At 37.0% G+C, this 23,016-nt stretch overlaps 1 protein-coding gene across 38 annotated transcripts in view; it reads left to right on the forward strand.

The window, feature by feature from the left end:
- The window catches only part of HERC1 (HECT and RLD domain containing E3 ubiquitin protein ligase family member 1), a 197,980-nt gene that overhangs the window by 144,531 nt on the left and 30,433 nt on the right, over window positions 1-23,016 (forward strand). For 8 of the 38 annotated variants that reach the window (XM_084967006.1, XM_084967024.1, XM_084967013.1 and 5 more), the window contains 15 exons: window positions 4,448-4,564; window positions 4,775-5,006; window positions 6,321-6,445; window positions 7,680-7,900; window positions 8,832-9,100; window positions 9,870-9,922; window positions 10,605-10,805; window positions 11,957-12,131; window positions 14,468-14,738; window positions 14,861-15,074; window positions 15,831-16,087; window positions 17,121-17,248; window positions 17,929-18,056; window positions 18,882-19,082; window positions 20,287-20,417. In XM_084967006.1, the coding sequence (XP_084823132.1) occupies window positions 4,448-4,564; window positions 4,775-5,006; window positions 6,321-6,445; window positions 7,680-7,900; window positions 8,832-9,100; window positions 9,870-9,922; window positions 10,605-10,805; window positions 11,957-12,131; window positions 14,468-14,738; window positions 14,861-15,074; window positions 15,831-16,087; window positions 17,121-17,248; window positions 17,929-18,056; window positions 18,882-19,082; window positions 20,287-20,417 (2,723 nt within the window). The remainder of the gene's footprint in view (window positions 1-4,447; window positions 4,565-4,774; window positions 5,007-6,320; window positions 6,446-7,679; window positions 7,901-8,831; window positions 9,101-9,869; window positions 9,923-10,604; window positions 10,806-11,956; window positions 12,132-14,467; window positions 14,739-14,860; window positions 15,075-15,830; window positions 16,088-17,120; window positions 17,249-17,928; window positions 18,057-18,881; window positions 19,083-20,286; window positions 20,418-23,016) is intronic. The other 30 variants (XM_084967066.1, XM_084967107.1, XM_084967072.1 and 27 more) reach the window with 7 other exon arrangements.

Raw genomic sequence — 23,016 nt, forward strand, 5'->3', positions numbered from 1 at the left:
ATAGACCTTACATTGTACCATGAGAGAAATGGTTATTAATAATACAATTGTACAACTGTATTATTTAATTGTACAGTTGCATTATTTAATTATAATTATCATAAATTCTTTGATGGAGAGGAAATCAGAATCAGATCTAAGAAGACTTCAGCATTCCAAGAATGATGTCACATGACCCCCTTCATGGTGGATTATGCTCTTATTTACTATGAGATATATTTCTTCTCCAGAGATTCCTTGTTTGTGTATCAATTGTAGATTTTTGGTCTGCAGTTATTCTGAAGTTTCAATATAAGAGTCTATATATATATGAGATTGTTTTAAGTTGCTGTTCTCTTCATTGCAAGTTCATCTCCAGTGTCCTGCATTTGTACCCACCTCTTCTCATGATTTCTGATTTTGGTGGTATAATTGTGCATGGATGATTTCATATCTTTACTGTATATATACCTTTACTGGTGAGCCTTGTCATTTGTGGAATTTTTGTTTCCTGTTGCTGTGTTTTCTTTTCTGCCTAGAGAAGTTCCTTTAGTATTTGTTGTAAGGCTGGTTTAGTGTTGCTGAATTCTCTCAACTTTTGCTTATCTGTGAAGGTCTTGATTTCTCCTTCAAATCTGACTGAGAGCCTTGCTGGGTAGAGTAATCTTGGTTGGAGATTTTTCCCTTTCATCACATTAAGTATATCATGCCACTCCCTTCTGGGCTGCAGAGTTTCTGCTGAAAAATCTGCTGATATAACCTTATTGGGGTTTCCTTGTTTCTTTTCCCTAGCTGCTTTCAAGATTTTCTCTTTGTCTTTAATTTTGGTTAGTTTGATTAATATGTGTCTCAGTGTATTCCTCCTTGGGTTTATTTTATATGGTACTCGTTGTGCTTCCTGGATTTGAGTGAGTGGTTCCTTTCCCATGTTAGGGAAGTTTGTGGCTATTATCTCTTGGAATATGTTTTCTGTCCCTTTCTCTCTCTCTTCTCCTTCTGGCACCCCTATAATACGGATGTTGGTGTGTTTAATGTTGTCCCAGAGTTCTCTGAGACTCTCTTCATTTGTTTTCAATCTTTTTTCTCTTTTCTATTCCACCTCTGTAATTTCCACTAATCTGTCCTCCACCTCGCTTATTCGTTCTTCTGCCTCCTGTATTCTGCTGTTAGCTGCTTCTAGTGAATTTTTTATTTCAGTTATTGTATTTTGCATCTCTTCTTGTTTCAGTTTTATATCTTGTATCTCTTTGGTTAGTGTTTCCTATAAGTTATCCATCTTTGCCTCCAGTTTATTTCCAATGTCTTGCATCATCTTTATCATCAACAATCTAAAGTTTTTTCCCTGGAGGCTAAAAATCTCCTCATCACTTAGCTGATTTTCTGGGTTTTTTCCTTTCTCCCTCATCTGAGTTAAAGTTCTCTGTCTTTTCATTTTTATAGGTTTTTGGTGTGGTGACCTTTTTACAGGTAATAGAGTTGTAGCCTCTCTTACTTGTGGTGTCTGCCCCCCTTGTGGTTGAAGTTTATATGGGGGCTTGCTATAGGCTTCCTGATGGGAGGGGCTGATGCCTGCCCCCTAGTAGGTGGAGCTGATTCTAATCCCTCTGGTGAGTGGGGCTTAGTCTCTGGATGGGGTTAGAGGCAGCTGTGTGCCTAAGGGGTCTTTAGGCAGCCTGTTTACTAAGGGGCAGGGCTGTGATCCCACCTGGGTTGTTGTTTGCCCTGCGGCTTCTCAGCAGCTGACTGATGGGTGGGGCCAGATTTTCCCAAAATGGCCACCTCCAGAGAAAGGCAAGCTGCTGTATATTCCCCAGAGCTTTGCTTTCAATGTCCGTCCTTCATAACAAGCCACATTCACCCCTGTTTTCCCAGGATGTCCTCCAAGAACTGCAGTCAGGTTTGACGCAGATTCCTATGGAGACCTCGCTCTGCCCTGGGACCTAGTGCACATGAAAGTCTGTGTGAACCTTTTAAGAATGGGGTCTCCATTTCCCCCAGTCCTGTGGAGCTCCTGCGCACAAGCCCCACTGGCCTTCAATGCCAGCTGCTTCAGGGGCTCTTTGTCCCTGTGCCAGATCTCCGCACGTGAGGGTTTGATGTGGGGCTCAGAACTCTCACTCCTGTAGGTGAGTCTCTGTGAACCAATTAGTTTCCAGTCTGTGGAGCTTCCCACCTGGGAGGTATGGGGTTGTTTATATGATGAAATTGCCCTTCCTACCTCTTGATGTGACCTCCTCTTTTTCTTCTGGAGTAGGGTATCTTTTTTAAGGTTTCTGATCCATTTGGGTGTAGATTGCTCAGCCTTTAGTTGTGAATTTTGTTATTTTTTAGGAGAGAAGTTGAGCTCCAGTCCTTCTATTCTGCCATCTTAATCCTCTCTCTCTTCTTTATGGTATTCTACCATGTGAATTCTAGCCAGTTTAGAATTCTCTGTCTTCTCCATTCAGAGAGGCCACTGAATTTAGATTGAATTCACCCTCCATGACCTTCATCTTGGGAAATTCTTTCCAGGAAGTAAGCTGAGGCAGTTGTAGACCTCACCTCATTTGATTCCTTTCTCTCAGGTATTAACATCCCACACTGCTGGTTGTCCAATGTCTGCAGGCTATTGTTTGATTTTGGAGAGTCTCTCTCTTTTTTTTTTTCCAGTTTAAGGTGAGGGTTAATCCAGTCTCTGTTACTCTTATCATTGCAAGAAGGAGAAGTCCATCATATATCCATCAGGGCTATCACTGCTGTAGCAGTAGTGGCTTTTTTTGTTAAGCAGAAATCGGAGTTATAGTCCTCCTTCCCTTTCTCCCTCCTTCCCTTCTTCCTTCTTAATTCAGTTCAAAGAGCCATTAAGTGGGGCCACGCTAGGTAGGCATTCATGCCAGCAAGATATGAGAAGTGGGCGGTATGGTAATTCAGAGTGGGTTGTCAAAGCCAGATTGAGGTGAAGAAAACTATTGGTGTGTGTGTGGGAGGGTTGGAGGAGTGGCCTGGCACAGAGTTTTGGAGTCCACGTTGGGTGGAGAAATGTCCACACAGCCCAGCACTAGGTGTCAGAGCCATGTAGGGTAAAGAGGGCCTCCAATGGCAACTGTCCACTGAGAGGGCCTGGGAGCATTGGTGTTCCAGAAGCAGTACACACTGAATGCCAAGATCCTATCTTTTAAATACCATTCTCTACTAAAAAGAACCTGGATTTTCTGGGAGAAATGACTGATTTCATCAGGTCTGAGTATGAGATGAGGCTAGAATAGCTTGTGCCAGAAAGTGATAAAGCGCTCAAAGAATGATGAGCACGGTCTTGAAGGACATAGAATTCAGCATCAAGGGGCATCCGCTGGCCAAATCTTAGCGATCTGGGGCATAAAAATAAATAATTATAGTAACAGATAATAACGCATGATTACAATAAGAATCCATAACCCCATACTGGTGGAGAAAGGAGAAGTTTTGCTTTAGAGTGGAATACCAACTAATGAGTCTGAAAGCAATGATAGATTTAAAAAAACATCATTTGTCAACCATCATAATAATAACTGATTCAGCCAATAAACATAAGGGATGCTAATGAGTGAAACTTTAATGAAGAATGAGGTAGTTACATATTCTCATAGTTCTTCCTCACAAATAATTATTAATTACAGAAGAAAAAGACTACCTTTACAGGAGAAATCTGGCAGATACCAGCTTAACTCATGTAATCAAAGTTAACCTCACCAGTAATGGGCCAAAATGAAATCATGAACCATCTAGTAGAATGTAGCAAGAATAACACATCAGTTTTATGCTGTTCCTGCCAGAAAACACAAACTGAAGCTAATTATGAGGCAACAGCAGACACTAGACTGAGGTACTTTCTGCCATTTAACTGGCCTGGAATCTTTGAAGTAGAAAATTGAAGGAGACTGAAGAGACATGAGATCTAAATATAAAGATGACCTGGATTGGATCCTTTGCTGTAAAGAACATTATCAGGACTTTCATGAAATGAGAATGGAATCTGGATTAGATGATAACATTGTTAATTTCCTAAATTTAATTGTTGTATTATGCAAGAGAATGTCATTATTTGTAGGAGTGAAGTATTAGTGTATTCAGGGAAGATGGATGGAGCATTCTGTCTGCTATTTATTCTCCAGTGGTTCAGGGGTAAAAGAGTTCTTTATACTATTCTTGCAGATTTCTGTAAAGTTTAAAATTTTTTAAATTAAGGAACTATTTTAAAAAAGAAAACATTAAAGAAACTTTTTACAGCACATTTATTTCATAATAGCTGATTTATCTTAAAGAAAAATCTTAAAAAGTTATATCAAATTTAATCACATTTAGTTACTCATTTAGTAAATTCTTTGTAGAGTGACATTTCATTAAATTTAGACAGTATTAAGAGATTGGGGATTATGGTTATGATAAAAAACCTTTTTACTCATGATATATAGTGATAATTAGGCCTTTACTTCTCTTTCTTTTGTCTCAGCCTTGTCAGACCCAAGCAGTAGACTTTCAACTTCTCCTCCTCCTCCAGCGATTGCAGTACCCTTGTTAGAAATGGGGTTCTCTCTCCGGCAGATTGCCAAAGCCATGGAAGCCACAGGTAGGAAAAGTTTTTATATATCAGTATATGCAGATACGAGAAGACTGATCTTTATTACAGGCAATATTTTTTAAGAGACCATAAATGTTGGGAAGATTTTTAACACCAGATTTAATTACAGTGACATGATAGCAGGCACTCAAACTGATAGCATGAATAAATAGTTACTTTGCCCCAAATAAGTATTAGACCTTTTTTCTCCCTGTGCAGGTGCTCGAGGAGAGGCTGATGCCCAGAACATCACTGTCCTTGCCATGTGGATGATAGAGCACCCTGGGCATGAGGATGAGGAGGAGCCCCAGTCAGGCAGCACTGCAGACTCAAGGCACGGAGCAGCGGTTGTAGGCAGTGGTGGGAAGTCGAATGATCCCTCTTATTTGCAGTCACCAGGTGACATACCATCAGCTGATGCTGCTGAAATGGAGGAAGGCTTTAGTGAAAGGTGAAATTCCAGTTTCTGTATTTCTCTTCCATGTGTTACAAAGGGTGCCCTAAGAGCCCCATTTGTGTCCCTGTAGAGATGGTTCTAATGGTATATAAAGTTGATAACTAGAGATACATGAAAAGATGGACATTTCAGTTACAAGTTTATGTTTCTGTGAAGGGTAAAAATGATGACTCAAGTGATGTTTTCATGAAAATAAGGAAATAATTTTAATATAAAATTGAGCTGAAAAGAAGAAACTAAAAAGTAAAATATTCTGAAATAATATAAACATGTTGATTAAAAATTTTATCGCATATAAATGATATAAAGTAAAATGTTCACTTAAATAGAAATTTAATTAATATATTTAATAGAAATGGACTTTTAAATCTTTTCTGTATGTTGATATGGGATTATATTTTCATCTCTTCTTTAGTTTTTATTTTTTGGGTTTTTTTGTCTTTTGTCCTTTTAGGGCCACACCCATGACGTATGGAGGGGCTGCACCCATGACATATGGAGGTTCCCAGGCTAGGGGTCTAATCAGAGCTGTTGCTGCCAGCCACAGCCATAGCAATGCCAGATCCAAGCTGTGTCTGCAACCTACACCACAGCTCATGGCAACGCCAGATCCATAACCAACTGAGCAAGGCCCCGGATTGAACCTGCAACCTCATGGTTCCTAGTCGGATTCGTTTCTGTTGAGCCACAACAGGAACTCCTCTTCTTCAGTTTTTAATATCTAATACAGTACACCCCTTTTTTAAGTTGTGAAACTGACTAGCCTAAAAAGAAATGTAGTAAAATATTCTATAATTCATTCTAAAATCTTCTCCCTTCAGCACTTCTTATGACTTTAAATCTTTATTTCATTTTAGCTCATGAAATCAAATGGGGAGCTTAATGTCTTACCTTAATATGCAGACTTTTTCTGACAAACTCAGTGAATATTTTCATAGCTTATTTTGAATTATTTGTTTCTCCAAGACAGGGATTCCTCATCATTTCAAATTTTAGGTAGTCATTTAAGATTTAGTTAAGGCCATTGATCTTATTTAATTCGAACTTGCATTAAGCATAATTTCATTGCTGACATATTGAAAATCTATTTGTGAAAATAGATAAAATTATTGCTCAGGGCAAAATGATATATATATATAACTTAGGAGCTTTACCAGACATAAAAGATAGGTTTCAGAGTTTTATCAGAAGCATATTTTGTTCTTGAGAACATTTTGAAGAAAAAGTACTGCAAGCATGCTTTCACTTCTACTTTCTATTCATGATGGTTTTTAAAAATGTGTGTTGCTTTCAAACTTGCACTTATAGCCCTGATAACCTGGATCATACAGAGAATGCAGCTTCTGGAAGTGGACCACCAGCTAGGGGTCGCTCAGCAGTAACAAGACGGCACAAGTTTGATTTAGCTGCTCGAACGTTGCTAGCAAGAGCAGGTAAGTATATGTTTCACATCCTTCTCTTAGTGGAAGTATCATATGATTTGTTTATATTTTAAGTCAGTGTAAAAGCAACATTAAAGAAGATGTAAAGTAATGATACTAAGTGTTCAGTTCCTCTACAGGATAAGAGCAAGTATTTGCATATGACTTCTAGGCATTTGTTTGATTTTACATAATTTAAGTCACAGCATACATTCATAGATTCATTTTTAAGTTACTTCTAGATGCAGAAGGCTCTGGTTATTGTAGATATTGAGAAATTTCATAAATGCTCTCTCTGCCCTCAGGCACCTTGTAATTTAAGAAGTGAAGATGCATGTTTAAAGTCATTAGTGGTGAGAAGGAGCTAGAGATAGCACTGTGCCAAAGAAGTAGGCACTGGCTTTTCTGATGTACTTTGTGGACTTGAGGCTTCACTTCTAGGCCCTAGATAAGCAAATATATATGTATATTTTTCATTAAATTAGTAAATATTTTTAGAACTGTTTTCTGGGCATGTGAAATATAAGTTATAGGGAATATATTTTCTAAATTAAAAACTAGAATACGTAAGCGATCAGAGTTTGATCCCTGAAATATTAAAACATAAATAATGATTCAGTAATTTGGGAACACAGAAGTTGAGACTGTCCTAGAATATATAGGATGTATATTTAATATATAATGAAAGAGTCTGATTTAAAAAACCTAAAAGGGGGAGTTCCTGTTGTGGCACAGCAGAAATGAATCCAACTAGGAACCATGAGGTTGCAGGTTTGATCCCTTGCCCCACTCAGTGGGTTAGCATCCAGTGTTGCCGTGAGCTGTGGTGTAGGTCGCAGACACAGCTTGGATCTGGCATTGCTGTAGCTGTGGCGTAGGCCAGAGGTTATAGCTCTGATTCCACCCCTAGCTTGGGAACCCTCCATAGGCCACAGGTGCGGTCCTAAAAAGCAAAAATAAATAAGTAAATAAATTAACCTAAAAGAATAGTAACACCCAGCACTTACTGAATATTCTTCTATATAACAAACATTATGAAAAATTTTACATAGATTATCTTGTTTAAACCTGTTAGCAGCTTTGCAAGGTATGAGTGCTATTATCCCCAATTTTATGTTTATGGTCTGGAATCCAATAAGTCAGCTGAGATAGGCTCTCATCTACATGTATGGCAGTTAAGAACTGGCGAAATATTCATAATTATTTTATACATGCAAATAAAATGCCTTTCTTGTTTTGTTCTGAGCGGGGTTATACCGCTCTGTGCAGGCCCACAGGAATCAAAGTCGGAGAGAAGGAATATCTTTGCAACAAGACCCAGGGGCGTTGTATGACTTTAATTTAGATGAGGAATTGGAAATTGATCTTGATGATGAAGCGATGGAAGCTATGTTTGGACAAGACCTGACCAGTGACAATGATATTCTGGGAATGTGGATCCCAGAGGTACTGGATTGGCCTACCTGGGTGTGTGTGACTGCAGCGGGGGCTGCTCTGACTTATTTTCCTGCCCTCCTGTTCATACAGCTTACTGACAGCCTTGCCTAGAGTTGTAACACTCTAAAAAGCCTGACACCTACTCCTAAAGTTTGGGGCTCTAACACTTGCTTTTTGATATCTACAAACTAATAAGAAAAGGTCTTTCTTGTTGCTCTCTCTGTGCGATTTTATTGCTTCTCTCCCCGGGCTAGAAGGATAGAGCCATATTGTAGTAATTTGATTCTGCTATCAAAGATAGATTACAAAATAAGCATCAGGTCCCAGTTGACCCTATTGGGTGTATGACAAAGCTGCCGTGCTTACCTTGCTATCTGAATGCATACTTTTGTTCATAGGTTCTATCTAACAACTGTAATGCCACATCCTAGGAACCAGTGCCACCTAGATCTTATAAATACCTCCATCCAAGGGCAGGGTACATGATGGGTTGGTATGTTTCCATTGTTTAGCATTACACTTTTGATAGTAGAGAAGCTTGTGTACAAGTCCTACAGGAAAGAGCACCTACCATATTGAGTTAATAAAATAATCGAAGTGACTTCTTAGAAATTCATAAAATAGGTATTCGTGTTCTGACCAGATGAAAGGTAATTTTCATTGGAGGGGTTTTAACTCATTTGAGATGGGGCAGATTTTCATTTATTATTAACAACTTTTTTTCTCAGTAGGATAGTCAGGTACTTCTATTGTAACTTACTGTGAGGAAGGGGCAAGGAACACCATACTGTGTGATCTAAATTCTGACTTGAAGAAAACTTTGTTATATATCCTTCATGAACATCTTGCAAATATTCCAGCATATGTAAACAAAGTAGTTGCTATAATAGCATAAATGATATTTATCTCTTAATTTTATGTTAACTTGACTAATAATTTGATATGAAATCATTTTGTACAGCATGTTTGTGAGTCTGAAGACAGGGAAGAAGTGGTGGTGTGTGAGCTCTGTGAATGCAGTGTCGTCAGCTTCAATCAGCACATGAAGAGAAATCACCCAGGCTGTGGGCGCAGTGCAAACCGCCAGGGCTATCGCAGCAATGGCTCCTATGTGGATGGCTGGTTTGGTGGTGAATGTGGGAGTGGAAATCCATACTACCTGCTGTGTGGCAGCTGCAGGGAGAAGTACTTAGCCCTGAAGACCAAATCCAAGGCAACAAGTTCTGAAAGGTACCTTGAAATCGTTTAGCTATCCAGACCCTCTGAATGAAGTATATAAAGTATCTGTCATTAAGACATGGGAATTGTAGCTTTTTTCATGTGAGGAGTTACCTGTAACCTTTCATAAAGTTCTGTGATTGCTGAACTGGGGACAAGGATGGAGGAGGTAGAAGAATTCATGTTCCTGCCAGAGGTAGGAGCCTGTAGTCTGGAACAGTGACATGGCCTCAGGTCCTTCACTGGAGTTTGACTGTGTTAACTTTTAATTTGTTGTCAGATTGTGAGCAGGGCCCTTGCTTTAACCTTTAGGAAGCTTATGTTTAATTTTTTTGTTTGGTGCTTTCTACCATATTTTGCCATCTTAATTAAGATCCTTTTTTTGTTAAAAAGAAATAGACTAAATTAGATGAGTGTCTATGAAAATATTACTTCTTTCTATCTTTGAGTAGCATTTAATTGCTAGCGGGTAAGGTTTTTGCCCTTATTGTCAACTATTAGAATCTTGAAGACATTCTGGAATAGGTTTTTATTAAAAGATTTGCTGAAGGTAATTGAGGAACCACCCCAGTAATTTGATAAAGTAGTTCTCATGTAATCATGTATATACCTACATACTAATAGTTTTTATTACATTAGCCCACAACCTGAAGCAATTTTTAATTTTGTGTTGCTTTATTAATGACCTTTTAAAATGTCCTAATGTCCTAATGACTTCATTTGCATTTTTGGGTACTAACTGTTGTATATAAAAATGTAATGTTCTTCATGTTCGGTGCAGGTACAAGGGACAAGCTCCAGATCTAATTGGCAAGCAGGACAGTGTGTATGAAGGTAGTTATCTTGAGAGCTTCTTCATTTTACATGTATTTTTGTATATACCTCTGCTTAACGTGTGTTACTAAAATTTACCTTGATGTTTGTGTTTGTATTTATGTACATGTTAACTTCAACTCCCCCACAGAAGTTCAAGATAGTTTGTTAGCAACAGCCTTAGTTTTAAAAGTCAAAGGAAAAAGACCTATGTTCTAATATGAACTTTACCACAGTTCATTAATTCCTATGGGACATATATATTTTTTCAAAGTAGGCAGAGTACATAGTACATTTTGAATTTCCATCCTAAATGAGGATAGTAAAAAATAAAAAATTGAAGTGGGCATCAGTTTATCTGGAAGTATTCATTTATTTGAAATGACACATTTCCTAATGATTATGGACAGAGTCAAGAGCTCTTTTTGGCTCCATAATAGTATTTCTTATTAGTTGGAATCTCCATTACCAACAGTAACATGTTCCATTGGTTTAAATGGATGTGACTCTCTTTCCTTAGTCTTAACTATGCCTCAAGAGTATAGTTTGATTTAGTCAGCAGGAGATGGGGCCATAGTTCATTTTGTAGGCCCTGGGCTTTCAGTCCATCTGTATCTTAGATATATCTCAGAAATAACCATTGCCAACAGAGTTAGGTCATGTTTATATTCACATACCATTCATTTGTTTATTTAAACTCCAGAAGACTGGGACATGTTGGATGTTGATGAAGATGAAAAGCTAACAGGTGAAGAAGAATTTGAATTACTTGCTGGACCACTTGGTTTAAATGACCGCCGCATTGTGCCAGAACCAGTTCAGTTCCCTGACAGTGATCCACTGGGAGCGTCGGTAGCAATGGTAACAGCGACCAACAGTATGGAAGAGACTCTTATGCAAATAGGTAAATTTGAAATGCTTAGCATTGATATGAACTTTGTAGAGTCTATATTAATTTGTTTCTTAGAAAGGTTAATAATAATAAGGTAAAGGTTAATAATAAGAATAAGAAGTCAACATTTCCTACCCATCAAATATCTTTAGCCAGTTATTTTAATTTTTTGAAGGTATAACATTGATTTTTTATTTTTTTGCTTTTATAAAATATTGAAGTGATAAAAAGAAAATTTATAAAATATAAGTTTAAAAAAAAAACTTTGTGTTAAGAGAATCTCAGAAATGGATAAAAACTGTTTTGCAGTTGTTTTTTTTTTTTTTTTTTTTTTTTTAAAATGCTGTATCTATGGTGTCCGGAAGTTCCAGGGCTTTAATCAGAGCTGCAGCTGAGGCCCACGCTACAGCCATGGCAACACCAGGTCCAAACCGCATCTGTGACCTATTCTGCAGCTTGTGGCAATGCCAGATCCTTAACCCACTGAGCAAGACCAGGGATCGCACCCACACCCTCATAGAGAGAACATTGTGTCCTTAACCTGCTGAGCCACAGTGGGAACCCTCTTTTACACTATTTTACAGTTTGGGTGAGAGGGTATGGTAACTTTTTTCTGTATGGACTTCCAGATAAAGAGTTGGAGCAGGGGAGTTCCCATCGTGGCTCAGTGGTTAACGAATCTGACTAGGAACCATGAGGTTGCAGGTTTAATCCCTGGCCTTGCTCAGTGGGTTAAGCTACAGCTCCTATTAGACCCCTAGCCTGGGAACTCCATATGCCACAGGAGCGGCCTAGAAAAGGCAAAAGGACAAAAAAAAAAAAAAAAAAAAAAAAAAAAAAAAGAATTGGAGCAATATTAGTTACTCAGCCTTTTATGTCCTCTCAAAGCATATTTTTAAACAATATCTTTTCTATGTTTGTTAATAACAGTAGAAGTGATGCATGGGCAAAGTAATTAAAACTAAAACAATTTAAGAATCATATTTTTCCTATAATGGATTGCTGATTTAGAAATATGTATTTTCCCAAGCAATTTTCTGTATAGTAAGGTTCCAGATGAGCAAAGCTCTGGTTTACTGTGGTAAAGGAGAAAATTTTTGAGTAATCCAGATATTTTTTTCCTTATCTTCTTGAGAACTAAGCAAAAATCTTATGTTTTTCAGGTTGCCATGGCTCTGTAGAAAAGAGTTCCTCTGGGAGAATAACATTAGGTGAGCAGGCAGCTGCCTTAGCAAACCCTCATGACCGGGTGGTGGCTTTAAGGAGGGTGACTGCTGCTGCTCAGGTTCTTCTGGCCAGAACCATGGTCATGAGAGCTCTCTCTCTTCTCTCAGTCAGGTAAGTGTTATTCTGTGTCATATGATGCTAAGTTAGTTTCTAGCATACATTAGACAGGAATCTGGTCTTGTTTGGTAGGATAATATACAAGTTTTAGAAACTTGAGTATGTACTGTTGAGTGAAAGAAATTAGACATCGTCAATCAGTCATTGAGTTAATGCTTGACTCTTTTTAGGTAGAAAATGTTGCTGTTATAGTAGCTGAGTAAACTGCAAACATTTTTATTTTATTATCTGAAATGAGAAACTAAGGCTCTTGATCCATTTGGTGTAGGGTAAAAATAAAAAGTCAAGTGAGTTTTTCTGCAGAGTTTACCAACTGTATAACTAAAGCAGCCTGCATACTCCTTCATGGAGCCTCTTGCTATGTGTATACTATGGAGTGTATTGTGAGAAGAGGAAAGTGAGCCACATATACCTAAAAGACATCCATTTAAGAAATGATTAAATAGGGGTATTTAACAGTAAATCAGTGAAGAGAGAAGGACCCTGAAAGAAAAATTCAAAATAAAATTTAAATAAGACTGTATGATGTTGGCTCAAAAACAGATAGTTTGGACCATGGAGGAGAACAAAGTTCAGAAACTAACTCACATATGTAGATAAACACTTGATTTATGGTTTGTTTTATAACAGTGCTTTAGATTCATTGCAGAGCAATGAGGAAAAGAAGGAATTTTCAGTAACTTGGGCTTGGTCAGATGGCTTATTCACTTAGGGAAAAAAATGAGTCTTGGCTCCAGCCTCACACTATATCTAAAACAAGTATTTTCAAGTGCCTCTTTAATTCTAAATGTGAAATGTAAATCAATAAAGTTTTTGCAGAGTAGCAGAGGAAGAATTTATTCTTGATCTTAGAACAGCCAGAGATTTCCTAAGTCTCAAAAGGCATTCACTTTAAGGGAAAAGATGGACACATTGAACTGTATTTAAAAAAACCTTTGTGCAGCAAAAGTCATTTAGAAAGTAAAAAGAAAAAGCCACTGAATGGGAGATGATCTTAGCAGTGCATATAATCAATAACAGAATATTTTAAAAATTGTTTGAAACCAATAAAAAAGACAATCCCAAAGAAAAATGGGCAAAATACAAAATTATATAAAAGAAGATCTTGAAATGGCCAGTAAACATGAATAATGATTGAACTTTATGGATAAATGAATCATGTTAAGTTTCATTTATATAGGCATATCTTTATTGTACTTTGCTTTATTGTGCCTCACAGATCATTGCTTTTTTTTTGTTTTTTTTTAACAAATTGAAGGTTTGTTAAAGGTGACCTTGTTTTGAGCAGGACTGTTGGTATAATTTGTCTAGTGTTTGTTCACTTCATGTCTCTATGTCACATTTTGGTAATTCTTGCAGTATTTCAAACTTGTTTATTATTATTATATTTGTTATGGTGATCTGTGACAGTGATTTTTAGGGTTACTATTGCAGAAAGATTACTGAAGGCTCAGATAATGGTTAGCTTTTATTAGCATTAAAGTATTTTTAAATTAAGGTATACTATTGCACACTCAGCAGACTACAGGATAGTGTAAACATGACTTTTATATGTACTGGGAAAGCAAAAAAATTTGTGTGACTTGGTGTACTGCAATATTTGTTTTATTGTGGTAGTTTGGAATTGAACCCTCAGCATCTCCACAATATCTTTGTATCAGTGAAAAAGAATAATTGCTGCTGTAATGCAACAACATGAATGAGTCTTTTAAGCATAATATTAAACAAAAGAGCCTGCCCAGACAGAGAATACACACTTTATTATTCTATTTATATAAAGTTCAAAACCCGACAAAACTGGTTTATGGACTTAGAAGTCAGGCTAGTGGTTACTTCTGAGGGCCAAGAGATTGAGAAGGGCCCAAGCAGACTTCTGGAGTGTTGGTAATGTTCTTTTCTTGTCACATAGGTGTGTTCAGTTTGTGAAAGTTTATGATTAGTGAACATTCTTGTTATGTTATACGTTGGTAATTTAGATATGCTTCAAGTGTATGTTAGTACTTAATAAAATCAAAAGAGCTATGAGAGTTCCTTGTTGGCCTAATGGGTTAAGGATCTGGTGTTATCACTGCTATGGCTTGGGTCACTGCTGTGGCACAGGTTTGATCCCTGGCCTTAGAACTGCATGCCAAAAATAAAAATAAAGAGGTGTTAATAACAGTTTCCAGCTTATATAATATTTTTGGACATCTTTTAGGACACATATGACTAGTGATAGTGCAACTTGCCTTATATTTTGGTTGTTGGTACTAGGGATGAAATGTGGGGACACCAGTGACCCCTTAAGTCTATTTTCTTTACGCATTTAAAATGTTTTCCTTTCCCATCAGTGGTTCCAGTTGTAGCCTGGCTGCTGGTCTTGAATCTCTGGGGCTTACAGATATCCGAACGCTGGTTCGATTAATGTGCTTGGCTGCAGCAGGGAGAGCGGGCCTCTCCACCAGCCCTTCTGCTATGGCAAGTGCTTCAGAACGCTCACGAGGTGGGCACAGCAAGGCCAACAAGCCCATTTCTTGCCTGGCTTATCTGAGCACAGCAGTGGGATGTCTTGCATCAAATACTCCTAGTGCTGCAAAACTTCTGGTGCAGTTGTGTACACAGGTGGGATAGTTTTCAGTGCTTTTCTTGTTACATTGCTTATTTCTAGTTGATTCTTAAAGAATCTTCTGAGGTAAAAGTCTTTTTGTTCCATAATTATATGTTTGTTCTGATTGTCTTTTCAGAACTTGATTTCTGCTGCAACAGGTGTAAATTTGACCACAGTTGATGATCCAATTCAGCGAAAGTTTCTACCCGGCTTTCTCCGAGGAATTGCTGAAGAGAATAAGCTTGTAACTTCTCCAAATTTTGTTGTAACTCAGGCCCTTGTGGCATTACTAGCAGATAAAGGGGCCAAACTGAGACCTAATTACGAAAAGTCAGAAGTTGAAAAGAAAGGTAAGTTTCATACAGTTTAAATATACAGTCTTCTAGTCAATTTGATGTGTGTTTTAAAAAGATGTTTTTGTATGGTTTTATGTGATGATCACATAACATCATGTATACTTCTTAAGTTAGATCGTAAAAGATGTGCATGGATACTTTTTCATTGTGCATGAAAATAAGTATTAGTAAATGTACCAAATTGGTCTTGGTTTGATTAGACTATTTTATTAGATTATGGTTTGTGTCACCATAGATAGTAATCCTGGTAAGTTTCCATAATATAATTTATATAAAATAGTGCTATTTTTCTCTTTGTCTTAAGATGATAATGCCTTGAAGGGTTTACTTAAACACTACTGTTTACCCTTGGTTTCACCAGGACCATTTGGCCCAGAGAGATGGGCTTTTAGATATATCAATGCAGTCTCTTGAGTGACTATTAAGACTACTCTTGAGCAGCTGAAGCCAAACTGTTGTTTTTTAGGGCATGCGCCCTTTGCCCTGGCCTTAAAATGATTTCTGCTCCATTCTCAGTCTATGTATCCTTAGAGCAAAGACTATTGATTGATGTATGTAAATGTAATTTTGCTGTGAATCAGATATATTGTAGAATCTGATGTGAGATAAATGCTTTATACCTTGTATGCATATCTTAGTGAAATAATTGCTTGAAAAAATAATAATTCTTAAAAGATGGTTAACCCATTTTTGTTTGTTCACCACCACCAGCTCTTACCTGGGCATCATTTCATTGTTTTGTTTAAGCAGGTTTAACTGCCCAATTGTATGCCCATCCTTCCTATGATCCTTCTGCTGTAGGCCCTCTGGAGCTGGCTAATGCCCTGGCAGCCTGCTGCCTCTCCTCGAGGCTATCCTCACAGCATAGGCAATGGGCTGCTCAACAGCTTGTGCGCACTCTTGCTGCACATGACCGCGACAACCAAACCACTCCACAAACACTTGCTGATATGGGAGGAGATCTCAGAAAATGCTCCTTTATCAAGCTGGAGGCTCATCAGAACAGAGTATGTATTTTGAGCCCCAAGTGTGTTAATTACCTTATGTAAGATAAAATAATTTCTGCCTTTCTCAAAGAGCTTCAAGTTTAGATCTTGAGGAGTGCCTCTCTCTCTTTCTCTCTTTCTCACACACACACACACACACACACAATTATCAATATTTGTCTGGTAGTACCAACTTTCCTTTCTCTATGTGTATATGTTAATGTATGACATAATATTATACAAATGGAAAAAATCAGCTGGGAGATGAGAAGAAAACCAGAGGGCTGGCCTCACAAGAGATGAAGGCTTTTATATGCAAGAGGAAAAGAAATTGGCCTCACTGTTTTAATGTAACCCACTGGGCCCTGAGCAGTGACAATGGCAGTTTAAGAAATGAAGACTGACCCCTCTTTAACCAATCTTAAAATTATTTCTTAGTCTGTGTTATTTGTTTTTTAGAACATATTAAAGTATATCTATTTTATTGACTTAAATAAACTTTTTAAATTAAATAGAATGTTTAGGAAAGATTCTAACAGGTCTAAGGTAACTCAGATGAGTTTATGCATACTACTTTAAAGCTATTCTTCAAATAGGTATATTTTACAACCCAGTTAGAAAATGAGACTATGCATGTTGTGTCATAACATGGATCATTTTCTTTTACAATTTCATGGTAGACTATTTAATTTTTTTCTTTACTTTTTTTTTTTTTTTTTTTGCTTTTTTAGGGCTGCGCCTGTGGCATATGGAAGTTCCCAGGCTACGGCTCTAATCGGAGCTACAGCTGCCAGCCTATGCCACAGCCTCAGCAGTGCTGGATCCAAGCCTCGTCTGTGACCTACTCCACAGCTCACAGCAATGCCGGATCCTTAACCCACTGAATGAGGCCACGGATCAAACCCGCAACCTTATGGTTCCTAGTTGGATTCATTTCCACTGTGCCATGTTGGGAACTCCCGACTCTTAAAAAATTTAGTTGAACTCTTTCAGATGATAGAATCATTTGAATTAAAACTTTCTCAAATATTGCTGGACTTTTAATGTTTTCTAGGTAATGACTTGTGTTTGGTGTAATAAAAAAGGACTCTTGGCCACAAGTGGCAATGATGGCACTATCCGGGTGTGGAATGTCACCAAGAAGCAGTATTCGCTGCAACAGACCTGTGTGTTCAACAGATTGTGAGTGCTCTATTGGGTGACATTTAAAATAAGAGAATTCTACACATGTTATACCTTGGTTGTGTTAATATAATCAAACTGTCGCTATATTTTGTACAGTTTTTCTTTTAGAACAGTTACCAGTGTGTTAGTAATTTAGAAAATAAAAATATTAAATATCAGTATCTGGACTTACTCAGAATTAAATCAAGGACTACCATGCTAACATTATAAATGCTTAATTCTACAGAACAGTTGGCTAATTTTCCATCATCCTTCAAGGATTATTTAGGAACTAAGAACAGATTTCATCTGTAGCAGTATGTGGCATCTTTTATATTTTAATAGCTAGCTATAGGTATTTTCTGAGAACTTCCCTAGCAGTTAGGCAAACAGAAGTCAGTGTGATCTGAATAATAATCATATTACAACCCCTACAGAATCAGAATATCTCTTGACAAGTTATATACTACATTAATAGATGAATTGTCTAAGTACTACTCTTTTGTAATTCTACATTTTTACATTATGACAAACACTGGCAGTTTTATGTTTGTCAATAATGCTAGCCAGACTTTGGAAATGTAAGAATCAGCCATTATGTACTCTAGTCTCTATGAGACCCTTACTTTAAGGTTTGGGATTTAGTTTACTTTTGGATGATGGAGATTAGAATTCCATACATCTTTGTTGTATTCTAGGGAAGGTGATGCTGAGGAAAGCCTGGGATCACCTAGTGATCCAAGTTTCTCACCTGTTTCCTGGAGTATCAGTGGCAAATACCTAGCTGGGGCTTTGGAAAAGATGGTGAATATCTGGCAAGTTAATGGTGAGAGTCACATAAATACTAGTAAACTACTGAAGGTACTTTTTAAAAATAAAAGCCTTTCTCTTAGCCTTCTAAGTCCAAACATTGGCTTCCTTCACCTTGAATCTTACAATCTCAACTGAAAAGCTATGCATAATATGGTTTAGATTAAAGAGGAATTGTTCATTTCCTGACTTTTCTTTCGAGGAGTTTCAGTTAATCTAGTTGTTTTAAACTAAAAATTCTTTCCATTTACCACTAAGTGATCAGGTAGGATTTGAAGAGAAGTAGCAGTCACTGCATTTTCAGCTATGTATGCTTTTGAATTACTTGAAATATTTCTATTAATTTTATCTGTTTAACAGGTACAAACTCTTGTCAGTTTTTAAGAATATCTCTCTGGAAAGTAAAAATCATCATTATAATCTTGGGCTTACCAATGTTTTTGTTTGCTTTTGCTTATTTAAGAAATAGCTCTTCTATTTCATATATTTGAAGGAATAGCTAGCCTTTAAGTATAGGTAAACTTTGTATGTTAATTTGATTTTCAGTAATTATTAGGAAAGGACTTAAGTGTTTGACATCTGTACACTGATTATTTTCCTTTATTCTTTCTTCCATGAAGCTATCATTTTATCCTATTAATAGTTATAGAAAAGCTACTAATTTGATACTCATAAGTAGTATGTAAATGAAGGATCCTACTTTGCATTCTTATTTACTAGTAGGCTATTCTGAAGTTGGGGACTGCTTTGAGTGTATTAAATTAAATAGTTACTTATTTTTGTTCATGTTACTGTTTTTAAGAATTAAGTGACAACTAGTTAACATTTTCTCTGTCTTTAGGAGGAAAAGGGTTAGTAGATATTCAGCCTCATTGGGTATCTGCCCTGGCTTGGCCAGAAGAAGGTCCATCTACAGCCTGGTCAGGAGAGTCTCCAGAATTATTATTGGTAGGACGGATGGATGGATCACTAGGACTAATTGAAGTTGTTGATGTATCCACCATGCACCGTCGAGAATTGGAACATTGCTATAGAAAGGATGGTAAATGACTGGATTTGTGTCTTGTTGAGAAAGTGTTGGTTTACTTTTTTGGCACATGTTATGTAAATATTGCTTTTGTGGTTTTGTTTTCTAAATTGTCCAGTGGTATTGCATTTTAATTAGTTATTAAGTTGAAAGATATTTCTCTGTCAACCTTTACCACACATCACTGCCAAAATGAGATCTAATAGTATTGTAGTAGTCATTTATCCTTTGTATAAGTGTCTGAACACTTATAGTGGGCCCCAAGTCTCCTTAGCAAATTAGAAGTGTCCAAGTAGAGAAAGTATAACAATCATTGGTGGAGATGAAATCATTAACAAATGAGTGAAATTGAGGAAATAGAGGAAGGAGGAGAAAGAGAGGGAAGTTTCTGATCTGAGAAGTCGTAATAGGAAACCTACTTTCACTTATTTTTCACTGTGTTCCCTTTGGATGGCTAGGCATCAGACTAGTTTTTATTAGATGCTTTAGGGAGGTTGGCTGTCTCAAAGATCCCATTCCCAGCTTATATGGTACTCTTTTAACAGAATAGAACAGGTTTTTGTTTCTTAAGAATTTTAAATAGATAAGCACCTTCATAGGGTTCAAAAAATTTAAAGTTTAAAAAGGTATACAGTAAAATGTCTTTCTCACATGTACTCAGCTTCCAGGTCCCCATTCTTATCCTACAGATACTATTTTTTTTTTAATTTCTTTTATGGCCTTCCAGTGTTATGTCTAATTAAAAAGCAAATATAAATATAGATTGTTAGAACATGATATGTTTGATAGATATCAAAACACACTGAGTAGGCAATATTAAGCAAAAGAAGGGACAGGTAATTTTTTTCTATGACTTGGGTTGTTTCACTTCTCTGTTGTAAGGTAGATTCTGGTACAAAGGAAAGAAGTTTATACAGTGACTTAAAATCAGCAAGGGAATTCAATTTTTGTCTCTCTTTTTCAATTACTACCTGAAAAGAATGAAAGATTAAAAATGCGATAGTCTTTGTCACTTACACATAATACTTTTAAAGTGGGTTACATGTAATTCCTGCAATAAGCCTACATTTGGTCAGATGCATTAAAGAGATATTTGGAACCTTAATTGCAGTAGTTGTAGTGGTATATATTTATTGCAAAGTCTGTCTTTTAAGTTAGACAATGACAAATAAATCCCTCTTTTCTTTTTTTGAAACTTTTCTTGTTTTTACCATGTTAGTGTCTATAACTTGCATTGCTTGGTTCAGTGAAGATAGACCATTTGCAGTGGGATATTTTGATGGAAAATTGTTACTGGGAACAAAGGAACCACTTGAGAAAGGAGGCATTGTTCTAATTGATGCACATAAGGTAAAGCATCTTTATCAGATGGTTACTTTTTATTGTTTTATACTGTAGTATTACTTGATACTAGTATTTGAAAATATTTTTACACCAGTCACATGATTTAATATTCTGTTGTTATGCAAAGTCTTTGGACCATGTATATAAATGGAAGAGTCTATGTAAGAAACACACTGAGCTAAGAAAGGAGTAAAACCAAAACAGTGAAATAAGAACACCCGTGGAACAACCCCTATCAAAATACCTCCTACTAATGCTAGAAATTCCATCTATGAATAATGATTCCTTTATTTTTTTCTTTCAATACTGGTGCATTTTTATTAATTTTATTACATTTATAGGTGTACAATAATCATCACAGCCAAATTTTACAGTATTTCCATCCCAAACCCCCAGTGCATTCCCCACCCCCCTACCTGTCTCATTTGGAAACCATAAGTTTTTCAAAGACTGTGAGTCAGTATCTGTTCTGCAAAGAAGTTCATTCTGTCCTCTTTTTAGATTCCACATGTAAGCATTTGATGTTGGTGTCTCGTTGTCTGACTGACTTTGCTTAGCATGATAATTTCTAGGTCCATCCATGTTACTGCACATGCCGTTATTTCTTCCCTTTTAATGGCTGAGTAATATTCCATTGTGTGTATGTACCACATCTTTATTCAGTCCTCTGTCAATGGACATTTAGGTTGCTTCCACAACTTGGCTATTGCATATAGTGTTGCAGTGAACATTGGAGTACATGTGTCTTTTCAAGTCTTGGTTTTCTCTGGATAGACACCCAGGAGTGGGATTGCTGAACCAAATGGTAGTTCTGTTTTTAGTTTTCTGAGGAATCTCCATACTGTTTTCCACAGTGGTTGCACCAGTGTACAATTCCACCAACAGTGTAATAGGGTTCCTTTTTCTCCATACCCTCTCCAGCACTTCTTGTTTGTAGAATTTTTGATGGTGGGCCATTCTGGCTGGTGTAAGGTAGTACCTCATAGTGGTTTTGATTTGCATTTTTCTAATAATGAGTGATGTTGAACATCTTGTCATGTGTTTTTTGGCCATCTGTCTGTCTTTTTTGGAGAATCGTCTGTTTAGATCTTCTGCCCATTTTTTGATGGGGTTGTTCATTTTTTTGGTATTCAGCAGTAGGGGGTATTTATAAATTTTGGAGATTAATTCTTTGTCAATTGATTCACTTGCACATAGTTTCTCCTATTCTGTGGATTGTCTTTTCATTTTGTTTAGGGTTTCCTTTGCTGTGCAGAAACTTTTCAGTTTAATTAGGTCCCATTTGTTTATTTTGTTTTCACTGTCATTACTCTAAGAGGTTGATCTGAGAAGATGTTGCTGTCATTTATGTTGGAGAGTGGCCTACATTTTCCTCTAAGAGTTTTATAGTGTTTGGTCTTATATCTAGGTCTTTAATCCATTTGGAGTTTATTTTTGTGTATGGTGTTAGGGAGTGTTCTAATTTCATTCTTTTACACGTGGCTGTCAAGTTTTCCCAGCACCACTTACTGAAGGGACTGTCTTTTCTCCATTGTATATTCTTGCCTCCTTTGTCGTAGATGAGTTGGCTGTAGGTGTGTGGGTGGAATTCTGGGCTTTCTATCCTGTTCCACTGGTCTGTATTTCTGGTTTTGTGCTACTAACATATGCTTTTGATGATTGTTGCTTTGTAGTATAGTCTGAAGTCTGGGAGCCTGATTCCTCCAGCTCCGTTTTTCTTTTTCAGGATGTCTTTGGCTATTCTGGGTCTTTTGTGCTTCCAAACAAACTTTAAAATATTTTGTTCAAGTTCTATGAAAAATGTCCTTGGTAATTTGATAGGGATTGCATTGAGTCTGTAGATTGCCTTGGGTAGTATAGTCATTTTGATAATATTGACTCTTCCCATTCAAGAGCATGGTATGTCTTTCCATCTGTTTGTGTCATCTTCAGTTTCCTTCATCACTGTCTTATAGTTTTCAGAGTACAGTTCTTTTGTCTCTTTGGGGCAGGTTTATTTCTAAGTATTTTATTCTTTTTGATGCGATGGTAAATGGGATTGTTCCCCTAATTTCTCTTTCTGATCTTTCATTGTTAGTATATAGAAATGCAGTCAATTTCTGTGTATTAATTTTGTATCCTGTGACTGCCAAATTCATGGATAAGCTCTAACAGTTTTCTGGTAGAGTCTTTAGGATTCTGTAGGTATAGTGTCATGTTATCTGCAAACGTGATAGTTTTACTTCTTCCTTTCCAATTGGGATTCCTTTTATTTCTTTTACCTCTCTGATTGCTGTGGGTAGGACTTCCAAAACCATGTTGAATATTAGTGGCGAGAGCGGACATCCTTGTCTTGTTTCTGATCTCAGTGGGAATTCTTTCAGCTTTTCACCATTGAGAAGGATGTTAGCTGTGGGTTTGTCATATATGGCCTTTATTATGTTGAGGTAGGTTCCTTCTATGCCCAAACACAGGTTGCCAGTTCAGATATTTATAGGTCCATCTAAGCAAGTAACATAAATTCATGAAGCCAGGAGTTGAAAGGTATGAAGGAGGGTAAAAAAAATTTAGAAGAACCCAATAGTGACAACCATGTAAATATAAAACATGTTCCAGATTCTCATAG

This window comes from Sus scrofa, chromosome 1 (assembly GCF_054392235.1).
Source record: "Sus scrofa isolate SSC_HxYL_T2T_F1_AM1 chromosome 1, Sscrofa_HxYL_maternal_Yorkshire_Landrace_v2.0, whole genome shotgun sequence".
NCBI classification, from domain to species: Eukaryota; Metazoa; Chordata; class Mammalia; order Artiodactyla; family Suidae; genus Sus; species Sus scrofa.